The 21,760-nt window shown below is 37.6% G+C and overlaps 2 protein-coding genes across 3 annotated transcripts in view; both read right to left on the reverse strand.

Annotated features, from left to right (window-relative positions):
- Positions 1 to 355: 355 nt before the first annotated feature.
- On the reverse strand, positions 356 to 11,549 carry LOC107742040 (single Ig IL-1-related receptor-like). Its single transcript, XM_016554890.1, has 10 exons — positions 11,437 to 11,549; positions 7,111 to 7,315; positions 5,512 to 5,639; positions 5,199 to 5,339; positions 4,963 to 5,106; positions 4,085 to 4,187; positions 2,727 to 2,877; positions 2,469 to 2,646; positions 1,701 to 1,881; positions 356 to 1,130 (listed from the first exon to the last, which is right to left on the reverse strand). Exons 1-9 carry the CDS (start codon positions 11,492 to 11,494, stop codon positions 1,709 to 1,711), a joined length of 1,281 nt encoding a protein of 426 aa, XP_016410376.1. The 5' UTR covers positions 11,495 to 11,549; the 3' UTR covers positions 356 to 1,130; positions 1,701 to 1,708.
- Positions 11,550 to 13,221: 1,672 nt separating this feature from the next.
- LOC107742041 (genetic suppressor element 1-like) overlaps positions 13,222 to 21,760 on the reverse strand; it is a 50,263-nt gene continuing 41,724 nt past the window's right edge. For both annotated transcript variants that reach the window (XM_016554891.1, XM_016554892.1), the window contains 8 exons: positions 21,044 to 21,540; positions 19,937 to 20,049; positions 19,543 to 19,816; positions 17,901 to 18,014; positions 17,506 to 17,814; positions 17,165 to 17,419; positions 16,328 to 16,431; positions 13,222 to 15,159 (listed from right to left, as the gene is read on the reverse strand). In XM_016554891.1, the coding sequence (XP_016410377.1) occupies positions 15,022 to 15,159; positions 16,328 to 16,431; positions 17,165 to 17,419; positions 17,506 to 17,814; positions 17,901 to 18,014; positions 19,543 to 19,816; positions 19,937 to 20,049; positions 21,044 to 21,540 (1,804 nt within the window). In that variant the 3' untranslated portion in view covers positions 13,222 to 15,021. The remainder of the gene's footprint in view (positions 15,160 to 16,327; positions 16,432 to 17,164; positions 17,420 to 17,505; positions 17,815 to 17,900; positions 18,015 to 19,542; positions 19,817 to 19,936; positions 20,050 to 21,043; positions 21,541 to 21,760) is intronic.

Below are 21,760 nucleotides of genomic sequence, written 5' to 3' on the forward strand. Positions count from 1 at the left end.
CAGAAACATGTTATAAGTGGTCCATTTGGTATGTTTTATATGCCCCATAATTTTCCTATAAGGAGAAATTGGTCTGGGCTCTTATGGGTTTTAAGGTCAACGCCCTCTTGAGGTCCCTTTCATAACCAGTAATACTTACTGCAATCTACAGTAACACGTCAAAAGAAATCATATTTAACGTGTTGTGAACGCAGTCTAAATTAAGTGTACTAAGATACAAGACTGTACTATGAACAATGTAACATATATGTAACATTAAAAATTTATCATAAACTCCCAATGTCACATATATGTCACATTACACAAGGAGATGTTGTATTTCAAAAACAACTGCAGAAACATGTTATAAGTGGTCCATTTGGTATGTTTTATATGCCCCATAATTTTCCTATAAGGAGAAATTGGTCTGGGCTCTTATGGGTTTTAAGGTCAACGCCCTCTTGAGGTCCCTTTCATAACCAGTAATACTTACTGCAATCTACAGTAACACGTCAAAAGAAATCATATTTAACGTGTTGTGAACGCAGTCTAAATTAAGTGTACTAAGATACAAGACTGTACTATGAAGTTATGGCAAGAAAACATGTCAGTATTTTCCTTCTCTAGCAAATAAGTAGATCCGGTTATTAAATCATTCAAAACTTGAACTTATGAGTTACTAGTTTAGAACAGTCTGATGAATCCTTAATCAACTAGTTAATCACAATAACAACCTTAGTATAATGAAATAACATATACAGTGCGACCAGTGTCCGATTCAAAAGCAAATGACTCCTATGACTCTACTTTTTAGATACAGTTGATCGTTTATATCACATGTCCTATGCCCCTTGGTTGTCTTTTCGATGTGAGTATTACTGTTGGACACATTATGCTTTTTCATATATGAACTATGCTTTTTCCCTTATCAGTTTTACAGTTTCAAAGAATACTATGGACATGTACTGTTTTTGCCTACTACTGTATATAGTAGGGAAGCAGGCATTAACACATGGACATGGACTCCACAACTTTATTAAAATATGTACAGAACCAAAATCCCTGACTACATGAAATGTTCTAAAACATTTTGCATAAAAGCATAAAGAATTGTGCATGCATAAATAAACAAAAGCAAAGAAAACAGTGACACTAGGCGCGTTTCCATTACCCTTCAAATTGCGCAAATTGAAATTGCGAATTGAAAATACGCCTAATGGGAACGCGTCAGAATGTACTTATAACCTCCAAGAAACACTTCATAAGTGTCCGCGCTCCAGTATAAGGGTCTTTCCTACCATTAATGCTTAGACAATTTACACTGCACACGTCTGCGGTGCAGTGTGGCTCTGATACGGTCACTGAAGCTGATTACGGCCACTCAATGCTTGTGTTTATGTTTTTATACAGTCTATGGTTTATTCCAGCCGCGCCACGCACGTTTCTGAAGCGGCTCTCTTTGCTGCTTCTGTAAAGATACACGCATAAGCCTCCTTTGAATAAATATAGCCAAAATCCATTGCCATGACTTATCGCGAGAGGCAAAAGTTTACGTTTAAGCCTCATAACATTGGTTAATGGAAACGCCGTCATTTCGCAATACTTTTTTATCGACATTTATAAAATATCGCCAAAGTTTTGTGCAAATCTGTAATGGAAACGCGCCTAGTAACAAGAAATCATTGGCCAAAAAGTGACTTAAAAGTGCAAAAAGGAACAGGAGTGTGCCTCAGATATCGTCTTCCGTGACCAGGCAGTAAAAGTCAGTGCGTGCGGCATAGTCCCTCGAGCCGAGGTCAGACACGTCTATCTCTGGGGGTTTGGGTTCAGCCGTCACACTGGGACCTGCAGGAAGCACCGGAGCTTTGGAGGGAAGGGTCTTGTAGATGGGCAAACGCAAACCTGTGAAGGAAACACATTTTACAATAAAATGTTATAATTGATATGTAAACTTATATGTGAAAATACGCAATTTGGTGAAGCTGCTGATATTTATAGGGCCAATTTTACTAGCATATTAATAAGCAGCAAATTACCAGTTTATTAGGACAAAGGTCGTATTTAATAGTGAGAATTGGACCTTAAAATAAAGTGTGACCAAAAGTATAAACTATCAATCGTACGACAGAAGGCATCTACTGTAGTAGATTGTGTACAACAGTTTTTTCAGCAAAGTTTTGATCATGTTAATAATTTAGAGGCATAAATCTAAAGAAATTTGCATATTAAATATAATAAAGTAGGCTTTAGTGTTAAAAAGTGTATGGTTTGTCTTAAAGGGACAGTTCACCCTAAAATAAATTGAAGAAGCATTCTTCAAAATATCTTAATTTGTGTTCCACAGAATAAAAAGTCACACAGTAAATGAGTGAATGATTTTTGGGTGAACTATCCTTTTAAAGGAAGCGTAATCCAGATCATATGTCATTGTTGGAATGACACTGAATGAAGATAAACTCTGTTGGGTGAAGAAGAAGCACATTTCGTACCCAGGTCTCCTGCGGGATCGGGGTCCGGTCTGCAGTCCAGGTAATCGGGCTGCTGCGTGAGCATGGGATCTTTATCGCCCTGCAGCAGAGTCTGCGGATCGCCGACAGATTCCCTGTGAAACGTCACCTTAAGCGGCATCGCCAACGTGAGCTCCTTCCAGAAGCCTGAAGAAGGGGTCTGTGGGAAGGGAACGAGAATGATTAGGCTTCTTCTTACCCTAAATCTCACAGATGTATTGAGCACTGCGAGGGTCTCACTATGGAGTGTGCGCCCCAGGTGAGGGTTGTGATTCGGGGCTGGTGTTGTTTCAGCTGGTGACTGATGTCCTGGCTCATTTGCTTCTGCTGTGACTGAAATATGATGAAGATGGGCTTCCTCGACAGCTCGATCAAGTGCCACAGACCCTGTCTGAACATTAAAAACAGCATCTAACGTTAAAGGTCCCCTGAAGTGCCTTGAAACACGCAGAACTATTCTATGCGGTGACGTAATTTCAACTGAAACAGAAAGAGAGGGCGGGACATATCAAGCATTTTTAAAATAGCCAATAGCATTTCGTTTATATCTGCTCGGGCCAGAGCCGTTGAGTTCGGTAAAGCCGCATTTGAGAGCCACAGTCTAATAGATTACCCCCTAGATTCAATATGAAACTCTTAGTAAAACAAAATAGTGGTCATAATCATGCTGAGGCTGTGTAGTTGTAAAAGTTTTTAATACATGCCGACTCGCGCATATGATCCGCTCCGTGTGATTGGGTCTCTGGACCGGCGCCAAAGTCCAGATCAGACTGTGTGCGCTGCCGCGGTTCGCGTGAAACCAGACCTCATTTGCACCAATCAAAAGCATATTTACACGGTCTGAATCGTTCCCTATCGCCTATATTGTGCACTACGAGCCATTCACTGTACAGGAAATACTACACTGTGAACAAGTGACCGGTCTCAGTCGGCGCTTCAGCGTCTATTTATAGTGCAGATCTATTTATACAGATTCTAGAGAGCATTTGATTGGTCAGAAGATTTGATGAGAAGATGAAGTACGATGTGCCGTCAAAAAAAATCGTTGAGCCGTTTTGGCGGAAGTGACGAACTGCAAGCTTTGAATGCTTATATCTTCTAAATGCGGATTTTGTCACTGTTTTGGAGCACACTGCCTTATAGATAACCTTAAGACTAACATATTGATACTAACACCCAAACAAACTTTAATTTTGATTTCATGGGGACTTTAAAGCTCATGTCATTAAGAAAAAAAAATGTTTCTTGAACTAATCTTTAACTATATTTTTAAATGTAACTTCCACTGTTTAAAAGTAGGACACTGTCTAATATTAATCGGGAAATTATTCCAATTATTAACAGCTCTTACAGAAAAAGCTGAACGACCAGATTACAGAAATTACAGAACATACAGAAATTAATTAGAATTAATTTTTTTAAATAATTTAATTTCATGTTATTTATACTTTTAATTTTTCGTTAGTACATACAATAAATCAACAACACATTGTAAAATGTGGCTTTTTAGTTATGGACACTGAAGCTAAGTACTGTATAAAAGCAGAGCGAGACAGTATAAACGAGGTGAAATAATGCAAATACGCTGTAGATTTGACCTAAAGTTGGTTGTGCACCACTCCTGCTCCAGGTACGACTGAGAGAGAACCACAATCATCCGGCGACAGCGACTAATGTTCATCAGTAGCTCTGCAGATGGCTCTGAGGATGTGAGACATGATGAAAATGAAAAGATTGAAAAAAAAATCTATAATAATTATAATAATGACATGTACTTTGAATATGCACTTTTACTATAACTTTACTGTTGCATTTAATTTTATTTGTGTACAATATTAGTTAAAGGTGCAGTATGTAATATTGACAGCTAGTGGTTGAAATGGGTACTGCAGTCCAAAATCAAAATATTGGAGAGAGTAGTTTCTCCCGCCCCCTCCGCCTTAGACGCGGGTTGCCAGATTGAGGACACGCAACATGAACGAGCACAACTGACAATGGCAGGCAACAAGCCTTATACTGTAAGTTTATAAGTTGATTTATCTTCATTTTAATATGCCTCTGGTCACAGAGATTTTTAGATGGATGCCTTTTTAGTTCAGGTAGAACCTGCGATCTCTGACCCGGTTAATTTGCTCTCTTAATGGCTGCAATATGCTGTGTTTTCCATCAACTGGCAACCCGGGGTGTCAAAATACTATTGGGCAAATTGGCAGTGGGCGGAATCACACAGACTAAGACAAAAACAGACATTCCGACACGGAACACACATTTCAAAGCAGAATAACTGGCTGTAGCACTGCTTCTCAGACACACAAGTATGTGAACTTAACATGTTCCCTAAATATCTGCAAACATATTATGGTATTTTTTTGCTATAGTACAGTCAAAAAATTACATGCAGCACCTTTAAACCTTCATGCAATTGATTTAATAGACGCTATGGACATTTAAATCTGACTATAATTGTTAGATTTACCAGCTCCAGGAAGGATGTTTGTGTCGTTGAGCAGCAGTTTATGACTGTACTTGTTCTCCAAATGAGGTTTCAGGATGAAGTTGACAAATTTCCTGTCATTCTCATTGTTGACATATGAGATGTAGGCGTCATACATTTTGCCATCTGAGAAAAAATCAGCAAAAAATCATCATGAAATGCAAGTGATATGTTACCACAGATGATAAAGGGCTTTAACATACAGAATGCAGACTAACCATTAAGCTCATACTCTCCGTAAATGTTCCTATACCACAGTTTAAAGTTGAGTCGGCACTTGGAATAGACCACCGCTGCCAGAGCCAGGACAAGCAACAGGACCACTGACGCCACCACTGCCCCGGTGTGACTTGGGGATTCTGTGGATAAAAATTAAATAAACCTTATTATACAGTACACAGAACTGCAGAAAGAATCTGAATATATTTTACACTTTATTTTTAGGGCAATTGTAAGGATAAATGGATGAAGAATATGAGAATTATAGTATAATATGGTGGCAATATTAAAAGGCTAAAACAAGTTTCTTACTGTATTCCTTTACATTGAATTGCGCTGTGCTGTTCCTCACCGTGCAGAAATAGACACCAAAATCAGCCTGATCTCTCAGGGTCAGCGTTAATTCACTGATCCTAATTATGTGACCATCATCAGGGTGCCTGCCAAGTGTTTATGTATATATAAAATCATATTGAACAATATTTTGACTCTACTAAAACCAGTTAATTTACGTTACCAAATGAAGCATATTTTTTAAGCATCAGTATTGGCTGTGTTCAAAATAGCATACTACTCATTGTATTTCCCTAGTACGTGTACTATAAACAGTATGCAAATTTTATGCATTCGGAGAAAACTGATGATCTACAATGCCAAAATATGAAATATACAACAAGAGTACACTGTGAGGAGCATACAATATGTCCCAAAATGCAATCTGCTTGACTTGAAACAGAAATCACTTCAGCCCAGCTTAAACGTTTAACGTCTCACCCTTCACTGATTATTTAATCAAATAGCCAAAAGTGGACTCCTTTACAGAAAATTTGGTTAAAAATCTATTTAAAACAAACTTCTTTTTTTTTAACTTCCAACAAACATGGATGGCTTTTGCTAAAATAAATGAGACATAAAAAAGTTTTGCTAGAACAACGCAGCACACTACCGACTGAAACATATAGCACTGCATAATGTGTAGAAATTGTATGCACTAAAGTATATAGTGTTTACTACAGTATGTAAGCCTGTTTCCATAACAGAATAAAAAAGGAAAACTGCAACTTTTTCATCTCACAGTTCAGACTTTTTCCCTCGTTCTTAATTTTGTTACAATTCAAATTACGTCTCGCAATTCTGTTTTTATCTTTGTTTGTTTCAAGCACAGAATAAAAAATAAAAAAGGTAATTGCGACAATTCTGACCTTTTTCTTGCAATTGCTTGTTTGTATCTTGCAGTACTGAGTTTATATTTCATAATTCTCAGAATGGCAAGAAAAAAAGTCAGAATTGTGAGATATGAACTCAGAATTGTGAGGGAAAAAAGGCACAAAACTGCTTCGAACGAATCATTAGATAATCGTTGGAAAATGAGGTGATATTAAATGCATATTTTGAGAAAACGAAAGCGTTTTTTGACCTTGCATGCATGTAAACCTTTTGACTCCCAAACAATATTATGAACCTTAAAAATGGCTTAATAGGGGCACTTTAATAACCGATACACTGCATGTATCCAGTGTTTGCCACTGCATTGCATCATATACCCACCAGTCTTTTATATTTTGAGGGTAGATGGTGAGGTTGGTAAGTGGTGTGCCGTCCTTCATCCACTCCAGGTGGTCTTTGCAGTCTGAATTGGTGCTGTTCAGACTTATGGAGGCTTTGCAGGTGAGGACCACGCTGTGGCCAAGCATCACTGAAACCGAAATCATTAGATAATCGTTGGAAAATGAGGTGATATTAAATGCATATTTTGAGAAAGCGTAAGCGTTTTTTGACCTTGCATGCATGTAAACCTTTTGACTCCCAAAACAATATTATGAACCTTAAAAATGGCTTAATAGGGGCACTTTAATAACCGATACACTGCATGTATCCAGTGTTTGGCACTGCATTGCATCATATACCCACCAGTCTTTTATATTTTGAGGGTAGATGGTGAGGTTGGTAAGTGGTGTGCCGTCCTTCATCCACTCCAGGTGGTCTTTGCAGTCTGAATTGGTGCTGTTCAGACTTATGGAGGCTTTGCAGGTGAGGACCACGCTGTGGCCAAGCATCACTGAAACCGACTGAGTTCGATCATGCTTGAACTCTGGAGCGCTGCTACAAAGCGGATCTTTGTTTTGAGAGAGAAAAACAAGAAATAAGTGAGTATCAGTGTGTTACAATGGATGAAACCTCACTTTGTGTCAAGTAAACTGTTAGATTCTTTATACAGGTAGATATTTATGGAATGAGCACACCTGAATGACGCTCAGCTAAAAACAATGACTTCTTTATTTGGCGTAACCTTGCTGGAGTCTTGTGGAGGATATCCAATCTCAGGAGAGATGAGTGAAACTCTATTCTGATCCAATGGTGAGGCTGTTTCTCATCAGCACTGCTTCATATTCTTACATTTGAGGAAAAAAAAATCTACATCAACCAATATGGATATGGTATTTTATGCTATAAAATGGAAATGGGTTCATAAAAAGTTAATTTAATGGTCATTCATTATGAAGGTTCATTTGAAACCTTGGCTGGTGATGTGTCCATTATGGACACTGATGTTTACTTCACTGCCAACATAAATATTGTGCATATAGATTCCTGGGAACATGGTTGAGGAGAGATGAGTGAAACTCTATTCTGACCCAATGGTGAGGCTGTTTCTCATCAGCACTGCTTCATATTCTTACATTTGAGGGAAAAAAAATCTACATCAACCAATATGGATATGGTATTTTATGCTATAAAATGGAAATGGGTTCATAAAAAGTTAATTTAATGGTCATTCATTATGAAGGTTCATTTGAAACCTTGGCTGGTGATGTGTCCATTATGGACACTGATGTTTACTTCACTGCCAACATAAATATTGTGCATATAGATTCCTGGGAACATGGTTGGGAAACTCCAATGTGGGCAGAGTTTGGGAGTAGGTCCATAAATCCTTCAACCAACAAGCTTTGGGACTTCTTGTATTGGTCAGAAGCAAGATAATCAGGTCAGGATAGTCAGCTTGACCTTTGACAAATACTTTTTCTGCAGTCCACTCTACACAATCTCTGAGTATTTGAGGTAAAATAGTTGTTGTTTCTATGTGACGTGATGGAAAACACCTTTCCAAGAAAAGGGAGGTGAGGGAAATAATAGCCCAGACCCCCCCCCAATGAGCTGTTTAATAACAAATCCAGTGACCCCGTAGGTCAGTTGTAGCATGAACGACAAGCAGCAAGTGATCAAATACTGTACTGTTTTGAATTAATCTGCAATATGTTAGCCTTAAAGGGATAGTTTACTCAAAAATGAAAATGACCCCATGATTTACTCACCCTCAAGCCATCCTAGGTGTATATGACTTTCTTCTTTCAGACGAATACAATCGGGAGTTATATTAAAAAATGTCCTGGCTCTTCCAAGCTTTATAATGGCAGTGAATGGGTGTTGAGATTCAATAGCCCAATAGAAATTTCACATCATAAAAAGTACTCTACACGGCTCTGGGGGGTTAATAAAGGCCTTCTGAAGTGAAGCGATGCATTTGTGTTAGAAAAATATACGCCTACGTTCTACATCATCTGCTGGAACGTCGTTCTTTTGTGAACGCGCATACAACAGTTAGCGGAAGCTAGAGATTACAGTTTATAAAGTTTTAAATATGGATTTTTTTTTTTTTTTACACAAACGCATTAATTATTATCCCCCAGAGCTATTTTTTTATGATGGATGGATGCACTTTATTGGACTTCTAATTGGGCTATTGAATCTCAACACCCATTCACTGCCATTATAAAGCTTGGAAGAGCCAGGACATTTTTTAATTTAACTCCTGATTGTATTCGTCTGAAAGAAGAAAGTCATATACACCTAGGATGACTTGAGGCTGAGTAAATCATGGGGTCATTTTCATATTTGGGTGAACTAGGCCTTTCCCTTTAAAGAGGTCATATGATGCGATTTCAAGGTTTCCTTTCTCTTTGGGGTGTTACAAGCTCTTGGTGCATAAAGAAGATCTGTAAAGTTGCAAAGACTAAAGTCTAAAATCCAAAGAGGTAAGCTGGTGTACTCCAAAAAAAATGACAACATTCGCATTTAGAGGATATTTAGAAAATATAATCATAGTATCTCACTTACGCCAATATGGATCAATGATTTTGATGACATCACCCTGCACTTCAGCTTCTCATCTAACTTTCAGTCCAATCAAATGCGGTCTACAATCCGAAGCGTCCCACCCCCTACACCATAAATCGTTTACATTAATCCGGATACATTTGAAAATGGCGTTTTCGTTTTAAAAACGCTCTCTAGCATTTTCAAGCGTTGTCCAAAAGTTTCTCAACCACACGGAAATGTTGGAAAACATTAAATCTGCTTTACTGCGCATGTGTAAAGCCTCAAACACTGTAACCCACTGTAAGCGAAAATGCTATTGGCTATTTCATTTGTAGTTTAAATTTTAGTTTTTGTGTTTTGTTTTTAATTAATTTAGACAAAATATTATAGAATTTTAATATTGGTGATTTATCAGTTATCGGCCATAAGATTATTGGTGCTGCATCCCAATTTACTAGTGCACTAGGTTTAGTAGGTTAAGTATGTAGAATGGGACAGTACGCTGGCAATATGCCGGCCCAGCATTTGTGTAAAGTATTGTGTTTCAGGCCAAGGAACCTAACAAAACTGTTTCAGTGGAAAATATAAGATGTAAAGCAAGATTAACTGTATATCCATAATGAAATATGTTTCCACCTTCAACCAGTTCTTAAAGCTGACATTTAACAGCTCATATCTTCGATATCCAGATAGATATAAAGTATCAAGCATGAAACCGAAAGTGCAGAACTAAATTTGCTTGTATTCAAAGCAGGTACAGTATATAGGAAGAAACAATAGCAAGTATTTCCTGTATCTCAACTGGTAGAGCACAGTGCTAGGAATGTCAAAAGATTCAATTACCAGAAAATGGACATAGTGATAAATTCATATCTAGAAAATACTGTCTTTGGACAAATATGTCAGCTAAACTGATAAATGTCAATGCCAAAGATTTAGAGTTATGCAGGAAAAGACTGGCAGAAGAAGGAAAACATTGTTATGAAAGCAAATATTGACCGTAGCAAAACATACTCTTGTTCCAGAACAAATTTACACTGTATTGCTCAGTTTACGGCCACTTTTACCGATGTAGGTAAATCACATGATGTATTACAGCTGCTTTACATACACACACACACAAAATGCCAACATGCTGAAAGCTCATACAGGCGGAAGAGCGATTTGTGTATCATCATGATTACAGGTTTGACAAATGCTTTATGCTGTATGAATGCACCTGACAGGATTTTACAGTATCCCATGGGTTATAAACACTAAGTCACAACTGTTTAAGGGTAATTACAAGTATTTTTAATATCTTTGATCTGTCAGCACTGAAAAGTCACTATTGCACCAGCATTAAGATCTTTTCCCAGTGTAATGTTTAAGTAAGATCATTGTTCAGCACATGCAGCAGCCAGTAACTTCATTCAATCATTAATCAGGGGCAGCTGAGCTAAACAGGCCATTACCGGGTACAAAGTTCCCATTACTGGTTGAGAGGGTTTTCATTCTGGTAGGCAAACAAGATGCTGAATAAATGCTTGCATGGATGGGATGAACAATATTAACCAGAAAAACAGCTTCAATGTAAGGGGTTATCAGGCCATCATCATACAGTATATTTGTTATGTAAACATGTGAAAACAATAAAACTACAGCGATATACATAAAGGTTGAACCATGTTATTAGAACAGGAGTATATTCATGTCTTCGAATGTCAAAAAGACAAAGTTGCCACGTGTTTTAAATGTTAATAACTTAATTAATTACAGTACTGATTGGTCAAAGCAGTGGTTTGACATATTTGTACATTTACATTTTACTATTTCAGGATTTTTTTTTTCCACGATTGTTTTTCTATTAAAACTCATAATAGTCTGTGAAATGGCAGATTCCACTGTGACAACTTACCCCATATAGTGACAAGACACCGTGCCCCACAAAAGGTCAATGTGTTAAATGAACCATATCTTTTTACAGGAGCAATAGCGGTAAAAATACAAATATAGTTCTGTAAAAAAGCCTTAAAATGGTCAACACAGAAATTGAAAAACTAATATTCATAGTAAAAACTGACAACTAGCCCCGCGCTCCCCTATATATCCCTGATAGATAGATAGATAGATAGATAGGTTTAAATAAAGACTTACCCATAGACTGAGTAAACGCGAGACATGTTAGATAGAGAATCAAATGACAACGCCACATCGCAGTCCTCTCATAAATCCTTTCATACGAGTAAAATAGCTTGTCAAGTTGACTAACTCACTTTAACTGTCAAATATACTGGAGATACTGCCAGCAGTGCGTGTCATGTCTCGCTGAGCAGCTGCATGTAAACGCGGAAGGTGCGCAGCGGTTAAACAGAGTCTGTCGCCTGGAATCACTGTATTGGGAATACAGCGTCACGTGGTCCTGCTCACCTGCGCGCTTCTTTGAACAGGTAAGCGGGCGTTCACAAAACACGCTCTTGCGTTAAGCACAGCTGGACGGGGCGCTGTGAGATGGAGTAAAAGTATCTCGAGACGCGTTTTTTTTTTTAAAGCTTTAACTATTTTTAATTAACCTGACACGATTTGTGTGCGACTGCAAAACGCGACGCAACGTTCAGACGCCAGTCTGACGCATGTGTACATTACCAGTAACTAAAAATATAGCGCAGACGGAACGCAAGAAGTTACGCGTCCGGTCTCGAATGAAGCATCACAGCAGATAGTTGTGGTCTGTGAGGATATCTAAGAGGATAAAGCGACAGTTCACATAGCCTAAGTTTGTGGAAAAATGGTGACAACTAGCATCTAAACATTCACTTAATTGTATAGGCCTATAAAAAGTATTAATCCAATTTAAAAGTTAATGTTTTTGTCAACTGCCCAGTTCATTGAGGAAATATCATATTAAACACACACTATTTCATCCAATTTAAAAAGGGGTCATATGATGCTGCTAAAAAGAACATTATGTTGTGTATTTGGTGTAATGCAATGTGTTTATGCGGTTTAAGGTTAAAAAAACATTATTTTCCACATACTGTACATTATTGTTTCTCCTCTATGCCCCGCCTTTCTGAAACGCGTCGATTTTTACAAAGCTCATCGGTCTGATCAGCGAGGTGTGCTCTGATTGGCCAGCTATCCAGTGTGTTGTGATTGTAACACTCCAAAAAAGAGAAAGGAAAAATTAAAATCACATCATATGACCCCTTTAAATATGAAAACGTACTTACAGGCTGTTCTTTGAAACACATGGCGTCTCCACGACATGGTGGCGGCAGCAACAACGCTACAGCAAGAATAAAAGTTACTTCTTTGCGTGAACATTTGAGAGGTGTTATGCAAATCTTCCCACACAGTGACGTAGACATGTGGGGGCGTGTTTAAACGAGCCGTTTTAGGAGGGCGTGGACGAGTCTTAACTTTTGTAAAGAATATCTCTTTGAGGTTGAGACTTTAGTCTTTGCAACTTTAGGGATTTTATCTGTTCATGAACAGCTTGAAACACTCCAAAGAGAAAGGAAAACTTGAAATCCCATCATATGACCCCTTTAATTTACTGCTTTTATGGAGAAATCTCTGCAAACGTTTGTACATACTGAGTACTTCCATCACAGGCAGTGTATTGTTTCCAAGCTGTGGATCAGAAAGGACCTGAATGACCTGCTGAACAAGATGAAGGTGGCCTTCAGATGCTGAAGAAGATGCATTGTGATGAAAAACACCGCAGGGGACAAACTGGAGTACAAGCTTCAACAGAACAATGTGAAGCAGGATTGGAGGAACCAAACACTGACGAAAAACAGCCTGATAACCTTCATTAGCCAACACAAACTGACTGCCAGTTACTGTCGCTTACTTGGAGAGTGCATTAATAATATATTAACAATAATATACAGTAAAACAAAAAGCATATATCAAGTTTATTTTGCTGCTTTGTAAATCATAAAGAGTCAAGAAACAACAGAAAATTCACGTTACTCTTGTGAATGAGTCCTTACTTCATTCATTGCATGAGAGTTTTTGTAGACAAAATATGGCAAGAAATGAATTTTTCATCAGCATATACACAGATATATCCATAAATATTTCTACCTTCAACAAATAATATATTAACTCACATTTCATTCCACTAAAAATTACAACTAAAAACATTTTACAGATTTCTTTTTTTTTTCTTTTTGCCACAACCACAGCCATTTCCTTTCCGTTTCCTACAAACAGATGAACAGATTTTTCATAAGCCATTCTTGTTTTAAACAATATGCTATAATAACTACAGGCCTTCAGGTCCGCGTTTGAAGTGTCATAAAGAAAAAGTGGAGGATAGACATCTTGACACAGACTTGTGGCATTGGAAATTTCTTTCAAATTCAACACGTCAAACGCGTTCGGTTTTAGATTATAATTAATATAGTGATAATGTTTTTTCAAAAGCTGCCGCCGTACAAAACATTGTGGCACTAATTTCTGTATAAAATGACTTCTCGTGGCAGCTAGGCTGAAAATGAAATCATATTGGCCAAGTTATACATAAAACATTTTGGTAACACTTTATAATTACTTTCATGATTATAATAAGTCCATAACAGACAGTATTAAACAAGCATATAATGTTGAACAGAATGCTGATTTATAGGGGCCCATCTGTGTCATTCCATAATCATTTTAGAAATAAAGTAATACAGAAATCAATAATTAATTCAAATTATAAATTAAACAGAAAATATAATATTCAATTGATTGGTATTATTATTTCACTGGTATTATTTGAGATCCTCAGCTGCTACATTTTGCTTTTATTTATTTTATATACACAATTATAAATATATTTGTATTATTTATTTATATTTTTTGATTATCCATATGATCATGATCGATTGCTTGATTTATTTAATGTACATTCACATAAAAAACTGCCATGAAGCACTTGAATGTACATGAACTGCTGGTCTGCTAAATATTATATGCCGTTTGTCATTATTGAAAGTTATTATAAAGTAATTCCCACATTGGATCGGTTTATTTTCCATTTTCAAATAGACGTGTACTAGTCGATTGAAATTTTGGTTTGGTGGGAGACAAAGAGAGAATAAGAAAACATATAGGAACACTGTTATGAAAAACACTTTCATGACTTTGAAATGAAAACTCAATTCAACCCACTTCAGTTCCTTCTTTCTCCAACATTTCTCCCGATCTGACCAGCAGTACCTTGTCAACACATTTTTTCCCTGCAAAAAGCATTCAAATATTTATATTCCAAATTTTATAATTAATCATTAATAATAAAAACATACAAAAATGTGATTCGAGAACTCGTATTTTACACAATCATATTCTTTTAAAAACTGTATAAATATGAAAACATTTGAACTAAATTCCACATCGGCCCATCATCCAGAACAAGAGTTTTGTACCAAATGTCTGAGAGATCAGTTGTAAGTGCATATCCAGCTCTGGGTTGGTTTTCTGCACCTCTTGGCAAACGTCCTGTCAAATGTAGTCCGTATGTCAAGTAATGGATATTCAAGATGGCTGTTGAATGCCTGTTTTGTTATATCTAGTGGTTGGACTTGTAGTGCAGGTGAGGCATCAGACACTGGCACCAGATAATGAACAATAGCTTGTCTATCTTCTTCATGCCAAAGCTGAAATCATCACATGTTCGGTAAATGAAGTTCTCATGTGAGGCCGCATTGATCCCTGTCACTCTGTGGCCCATCTTCAGGGTGAGTACGGTCACCTCGGGGAAGGTCTCTTGTAGTATCCTCTGTGCCAGTGTAATAATGGCAATGTCAAACATTTCTTGATGTGCTCCAGTTCGGCCTGCATACGATCTCTCTTTAGCGCCAGATTGTGCTTCTGTGCCAACAGGTCCTAGTTATGGGGGAAAAAGAGAAAACATACATACATACATAGTTTGTTTAAACAATATTTATTCAAAATTCACAAAATAATCCATTGGCAGTTGGTAGATTTCGAAGCTGACACAAGGGGGAGCTAACATTTCTGTTAATGTGATTGTCAACAAGGACAAATACTGGCCAGAGTTTCCCTTACAACAACATACAGTAAAGCCCCGTTCACACCAAGAACGATAACTATAAAGATAACAGTATATATTTCTATAATATTTAATTATTTTATAATTATTAACACATTAATAATCATACACACACACACATACATTATATATATATTTTTTCATCAACATATATATGTGAACCTGGACCACAAAACCAGTCATAAGGGTCAATTTTTTGAAATTGTGCCATGCATCACTGGAGAATTTAACTAGCTAATTACAACGGTTTCCAGAACCCAAAGTAACTTTGACGCAGTCAATCGTTCAACTATATAGAAATGCCGTTAAAGATGACGTCACGCAGATGCTTCTGCTAAGTTTGGGATCAAATTAAAGTCAGATATTATTGCTGTAAATAACGAACATGTCATCTGAGGACCATTTTGCTACTTTTTGTTCTCGGTTGTTTTGCTTTATTTTTCAGTAGTAAGCATTTAAAAAAAAAAATTAAATCATTACTCAAGTTGTTTCACAATTTTTATAAATAAGCAAGATATTCAGAAAGATGGTGAATGTTGTAAATATTATAAATTATATAAAATGATATAATAATGATAATATTTGTACAAAATATAAATCTAATAAAATTATATATATAATTTATAAAATACACACACACACAATCATTACATGATTACATGGTTAAAAAAAAAATATTCAGGCAAAAACACACCTGAATGAATATTCAGGTTAATTAAAAGTTAAGCCAAATCTACAGCACTTGTGGAATAATATTTGCAAGAAATATAAAAAGAAAAATCTGAGGGATTGCAATGGAAGTGAATTTAAAACCATTAAAATACTCAATGAAACAGCCCCAAGATGTAAACAATGTGTGTGAAGAAATGCTTACTAACCGTTTCTGTGTAAAAAAGAATAAAACATAAAAAATATAATAATCTTTAAAAAATAAAATAAAATATGCAATAATATACAAATACAAACATAATATGCTCTTACCCTCATGCTATGAGAAAGCTGCTCAGATGTCAGAGTGAGATTGTAATGCTGCGTCTCCAGACGTCTACACTCGCTCTGGAGAACCTGCTGCTCTATACTTCTCTCTAAAAGAGAGAGAGAGAGAGAGGTCAGCAATACACTATAATCATACTGCAGAAAGCAAACATACACTCTGAAAAGTCAACATTCTGCAACCACAGACAAATCAAAGCAGCCTAAATGTGGGCTCACGTTTCCCATTGTTTGGCGAATTTTCACGAATGAAATCCAGGAATTCACAAGATTGGGAGTTTTGCACAAGGGTGAAAGATTTTCTCATGCAGATTTCGCAACAGGTTCAAGTAGGTCACATGGATTCGCCACGTTGACCAACAGAAAGCAGCTTGGTTTGAAAGTGACTTCTGTGTGAGCTGCTACTATTAACAATAGACACTATTTTTTGGCAGGCAAAATTTCGCTAATGTGATCCCATCTTAAAGGGATAGTTCACCCAAAAATGAAAATTCTGTTATCATTTACCCTCCCGCTCTAAACCTATATGAGTTTCTTTATTCTGTTGAACACAAAAGAAAACATCTTGAAGAGTGTTGGTGACTAAACAGTTGCTGGTAGCCACTGACTTCCACAACATTTTTTTCCATACTATAGAAGTCAGTCGGGACCATCATCTGTTTGGTTACAAACATTCTTCAAATGACCTTCTTTTGTGTTCAACAGAAGAAAGAAGAAACAGAATAAAGAAGCTCATACAGGTTTGAAACAACTCCACCAAAGCCCACTATGTTCCCTTTATATCCAAATAACGTTCATTTGAATCTCAAAGTGCCATCAACGTACCCTGCATGTACTCCTGGTACGCCTCAAATATCGACTCAATTCCTTTCCACCTGGGACTGAACAACTCCTCCTCATCGTCTTCATCTGAACTGACACCCTCCTCAGCTGAGAAGTCATTCCTCATGCCTGGAGAGTCGCGTTGGGCTGATATTTGGCAGGAGTGGCCATTGCTTTGTCCATTAGGGAGTTTGTTTGTCGCCCTCTGGAGGCCTGGAGGTGGAAGCGCAGGGGGCTCAAACTGCTCATTCGCTCCACCTGTTGGGATACAAACACAAAAAACATTAAGCAAAATGTCTCTGACTGTATTTCTCAAATTTGACTATAGAGGGAGCCATCGTCACCTTTCTGTTTCTGCTGGGATATTTGAGTGGACTGCAGCACGGACTGATGGAAGTGCTGTGCGAACTCCTCAGAGTTTATTTGCTCCCAGACGGGGAGTTTTACTCCGTTCAGTCCAGGCGGCTGGTCCTTGGGTCGGACGAGGGCCTGCAGGCCCGGGCCTCTTCTGCTGGGGGACGTCATGTTGGGTTGGCCTTGAGTGTGGAGAGGAGCCAGTGGTGGCGGGTCTTGAGGCGGATGAGGGTTTTCATGCGAGTGATTTTGGGGTTCAGGGTGAACATTACTGACTGACTGATTGAGATGTGAGACAGCTGTATGATGGGGAAAAGCAGAGGTCAGGACTAACGCCAAAACCTGATCCTTTGTTTAAAGCTGTATCTGTATGAGTTGTTCTTACCAGACACTGAAGTGGACGGGCTGGAACAGGGCGTATCTGTAGAGTATCTGAGGGTGTCCAAAGTAACAGTCTTTTGTTTGATGGCTTCCAGCAAGTCCATGATCTTCTTATTCTCTGAGGTAAAAAAATAAAAACAAAATTAATTGGTCAAACTTTGATACACTCAGCCTTTAAAACAAATTCTTGTCAAATATTGTAATTCTCAAGTTGTGTTCCCAGAAGTCCCTGAATGCTATAAATGCTAAACATCATATTTTTTTTTTTGTCATTTAGTACTGCCCTTCAGAAGCTACAGAAGATACTTACATACTCCCATTTATATATAATTTATAATGTTTTTATTTTTATTTCATTTCTTATATTAATATTTATTTACAATTACATTTTATAAAATGTGTGGAACTATTAAAGTATTAAATTATAATAATAATAATTATTATTATTATGATTAGGCGGCCTATTATAATTCGGCTATCAAATTGCCCCGCTATTTCACTTCAGCACTGCATTTCACACACGCACGCGCAAATGAGGATTAGAGCCTGTAGCCGACATCGTCTGCTAATATAAAGTATTTCATTGCACTTTAGCAAGTAATCTGAACGGCCTATATATGTGCAATATTTTAACCGAGCCCTCGCTAACTGAGTTTAATGCCACAGTTATGTTAGAATGCATCTCATTCTTGTTTCTGTGGCGGTGCGTCGGGCTCATGGAGCACTAATGTATCCATTAAATTTAACTTTACTCCAAATATATGAACTAGCTGTTTTAAATACAGTATTTTTATATTTAACATGCTAGTTTATCAGTATGTTTGAAAGTATATTATTTCGATTATTGGCGCTTCCATAGGCTCACTCTCGCGCACCCGTGCGGTTTAAAACACCAAATAGTTATGCTATGACAAGTACAGAGAGTCTCTCTCTTGCCCCACCCATGCACGATAATATCGTGTATCGTCGATCTCACAGGCTGATGATATGACGATTTAAAAAATGACCATATCGCCCAACACTAATATATATATATATATATACCATGGTTTGTCAATTCTTGATCCTGATTGGCTGGCAGGTATGCATTAAATGAGCAATATCACATGAGTAGTCAGGAGATATGGCTGAATAAAACCTCGGGTGTGCATTATTTTTACTCTGGTGTGCATAATAATTCAATGGCCTGTCGTCAATTATTCCTTAATGCACAGGTAGTTCAAAGTCAGTTTAATCACCATTCTATATTAATGTGCTGCTTTCATTGATGCACACACATCACTCGCACAGAGTGAGTGAGAGAGAGAGATCATGCACACACGGAAGCATTCAGGAGCACAGAAACTTCTTGTCAACACTGCCCCGCGACTTTTATAGCTTAGATACTGGATCGCTGCATTATATTCCTCTACTATTTATATATATATATATATACATACACACACACACACACATACTTATATTTCTTATATATTAGCTAAATAAATATTCAGATAGATCCCCCCATAACATATATATTAATTATACATTATATAATTATAAAATAAAATAAAAAATTATATTTAATAATATTTATGTATAAAGTGTTATTATTATAGGTAAAGTGTGACTGTGACAGTGCATGGTGTGTTTGTGTGTGTACATACTTTGTCTTTCTTCCTGACTGACATGGCTAAGGTCGAACATGCTGAGGAAGTGTTTCTTGTCATCCAGTTCATCAGTGCGGTCCATCTCCTCTGGGGTGAAGTGCGTGCTGAGGGGAGGATGAGGAGGAGACGGAGTCTTACGTTTGCTCGGCACGGCTGAGGGTGAAGGGACTCGCTCCTGCAACATCCTCCTCCTCTTCCTCCTCTTCATCTCCAGCAGCTCATCCCGCTTAGAGAGAGTCGTCAGTCCAAACAAACACAGAAACTTTGTCTTCTGCAGAGAGAAAAGAAACGCAGTGGCTGACTGTGAGAGAGTGCTATAAAATACGAGTTTTCATGACAGTCGCTGTTTTGCTGCTGTTGTCATGTTGACTGATGAAATGTGTCACTGTACCTCTGTAGACGTGTCTAGTTTGAGAGGAGGCTGCTGAGCGACTCTTCTCAGATGAGCTCGAACTTCCTCCTCATCACTCTCATCATAGGAGTCATCTAATTCATAGTAATAACCTGAAACAGGCAGAAGATTATTATAAAACAACTGAAAGACACGGTATGGATGGAAGAATACATTTGAGTATAGAGCACATATATTTCATTTGATACTGGATATTTAATTGTGCAGCTTATTTTCTCTATTTTTATATTTAGATTGTTTGCCATCATCTAACGCGCACTTAAAGTTTTTTTTTTTTTAAGGGACTCGAACACGGGACGCCCGAAGCGCAATGGCACTACATGTCGACGCGCTGCCCACGAGGCTATCGGTGACGACAAGCTCACTTAAAAGTTAATCCTCAAAAACACTAATAATTTAATAACACTGCTACATGTTGGTCTCAGAATTTTAACATCTGTTAAATTTAATATTTAAATTTAATTTAATTTAAATGTAATTAAAATTAAATATAAACAAAATATATAAATAAAACATTTATAAATTTATATATTTTTGTAATATATTTATAAACTAAATACATTCATAAAATAAATAAATTATATAGATAACAAAAACGGTTATACTGGCCAAAATAACTGATATGGTATTGTGAATTTCGAAATATAATCACATAATAAACCACTATTTTCATACAAACTTTTAGAAAACTTTTATATAATGTTATATTATATATTTATATATTAAATAAAATTTTTAAGCATACCATACAGTATATTATATAAATAAATACATAAATAAATATATTTTCTCCATCTTCAGAACTGTCTGTCTGGCACATAAATAAATAAATGAATAAATAAATATTTTTACTTCAGCTTCAGAACTCTGATAAATAAATAAACCAATTATTAAATAATTATACTTTCTCCATATTCAGAACTCTGTTTTATATATATATATATTTATGCTTTCTCCACCTTCTGAACTCTCTGATAGATAGGTAGGTAGGTAAATAAATGCATAAATAAATAAATTTTCTCCACCTTCAGAACTCTGTTGGATAGATAAATTGATAGTCTTATTTTCTACTCTCCCACTCCACACCTTTCTCTCTGGCTTCCCTGCGTTTCTTCTCCTCCAGGTCAAGCTTGCTGACGAGTCTCCTGTGCTGCTGGAGAGCCTGGTCATACACCATCATGGGGTCTGTCCTGTCTAGAGCCGGTCCCTGGGGTGGCCTGTTGTCTGCAGATTGTCCCGATTGGGAGAAGGCGGCCCTCTGCTGGTTCAGGAAGCTGCAGGTGGATTTCTCCAGCTCCGCCAGGTATTTGCCAGGCTCCAGGAGGCTGCTGACCCGCATGGTGGAGGGCCTGACGTCCTCCTCAGGAGGTTTTGGTCTGCTGTGGCCTGAGTAAGGACGGATGTGGGACAGAGGGCGGTCAGAGGGCGGGCTGAGGAGGGAGACGGGGTTCCAGAGTCTGCTGGGAGCAGGAGAAGAGGGGTGCTGGTCCCGAGGGAGAGGTTTGGGGGTGATGAGAGGCGGCGGCGCCCCTAGAGGTTGAGGCATGTCTCTGACACCCCTGTCATGATGGTGTGTGCCGTACCTGAAACACAGAAAACATTTCTACAGAGCACCACTAGAGGGCACAATCATAACACACAATGGAAAGAGATGGGGTGTGCCATACTGGGGAAAAATCATCAAAAAAATCTCACTATTTTCGTCAGTCACATAATTAGACGTTATTTTGCTGAGTGTGTTTTTGCGCTGGTACACTGGCTGGTTTAAGCCTGTCATGACAGATGATCTGATTCCCAAAGCTT

The sequence above is a fragment of the Sinocyclocheilus rhinocerous genome, unplaced genomic scaffold (assembly GCF_001515625.1).
Source record: "Sinocyclocheilus rhinocerous isolate Xijiao unplaced genomic scaffold, SAMN03320098_v1.1 scaffold135, whole genome shotgun sequence".
NCBI lineage: Eukaryota > Metazoa > Chordata > Actinopteri > Cypriniformes > Cyprinidae > Sinocyclocheilus > Sinocyclocheilus rhinocerous.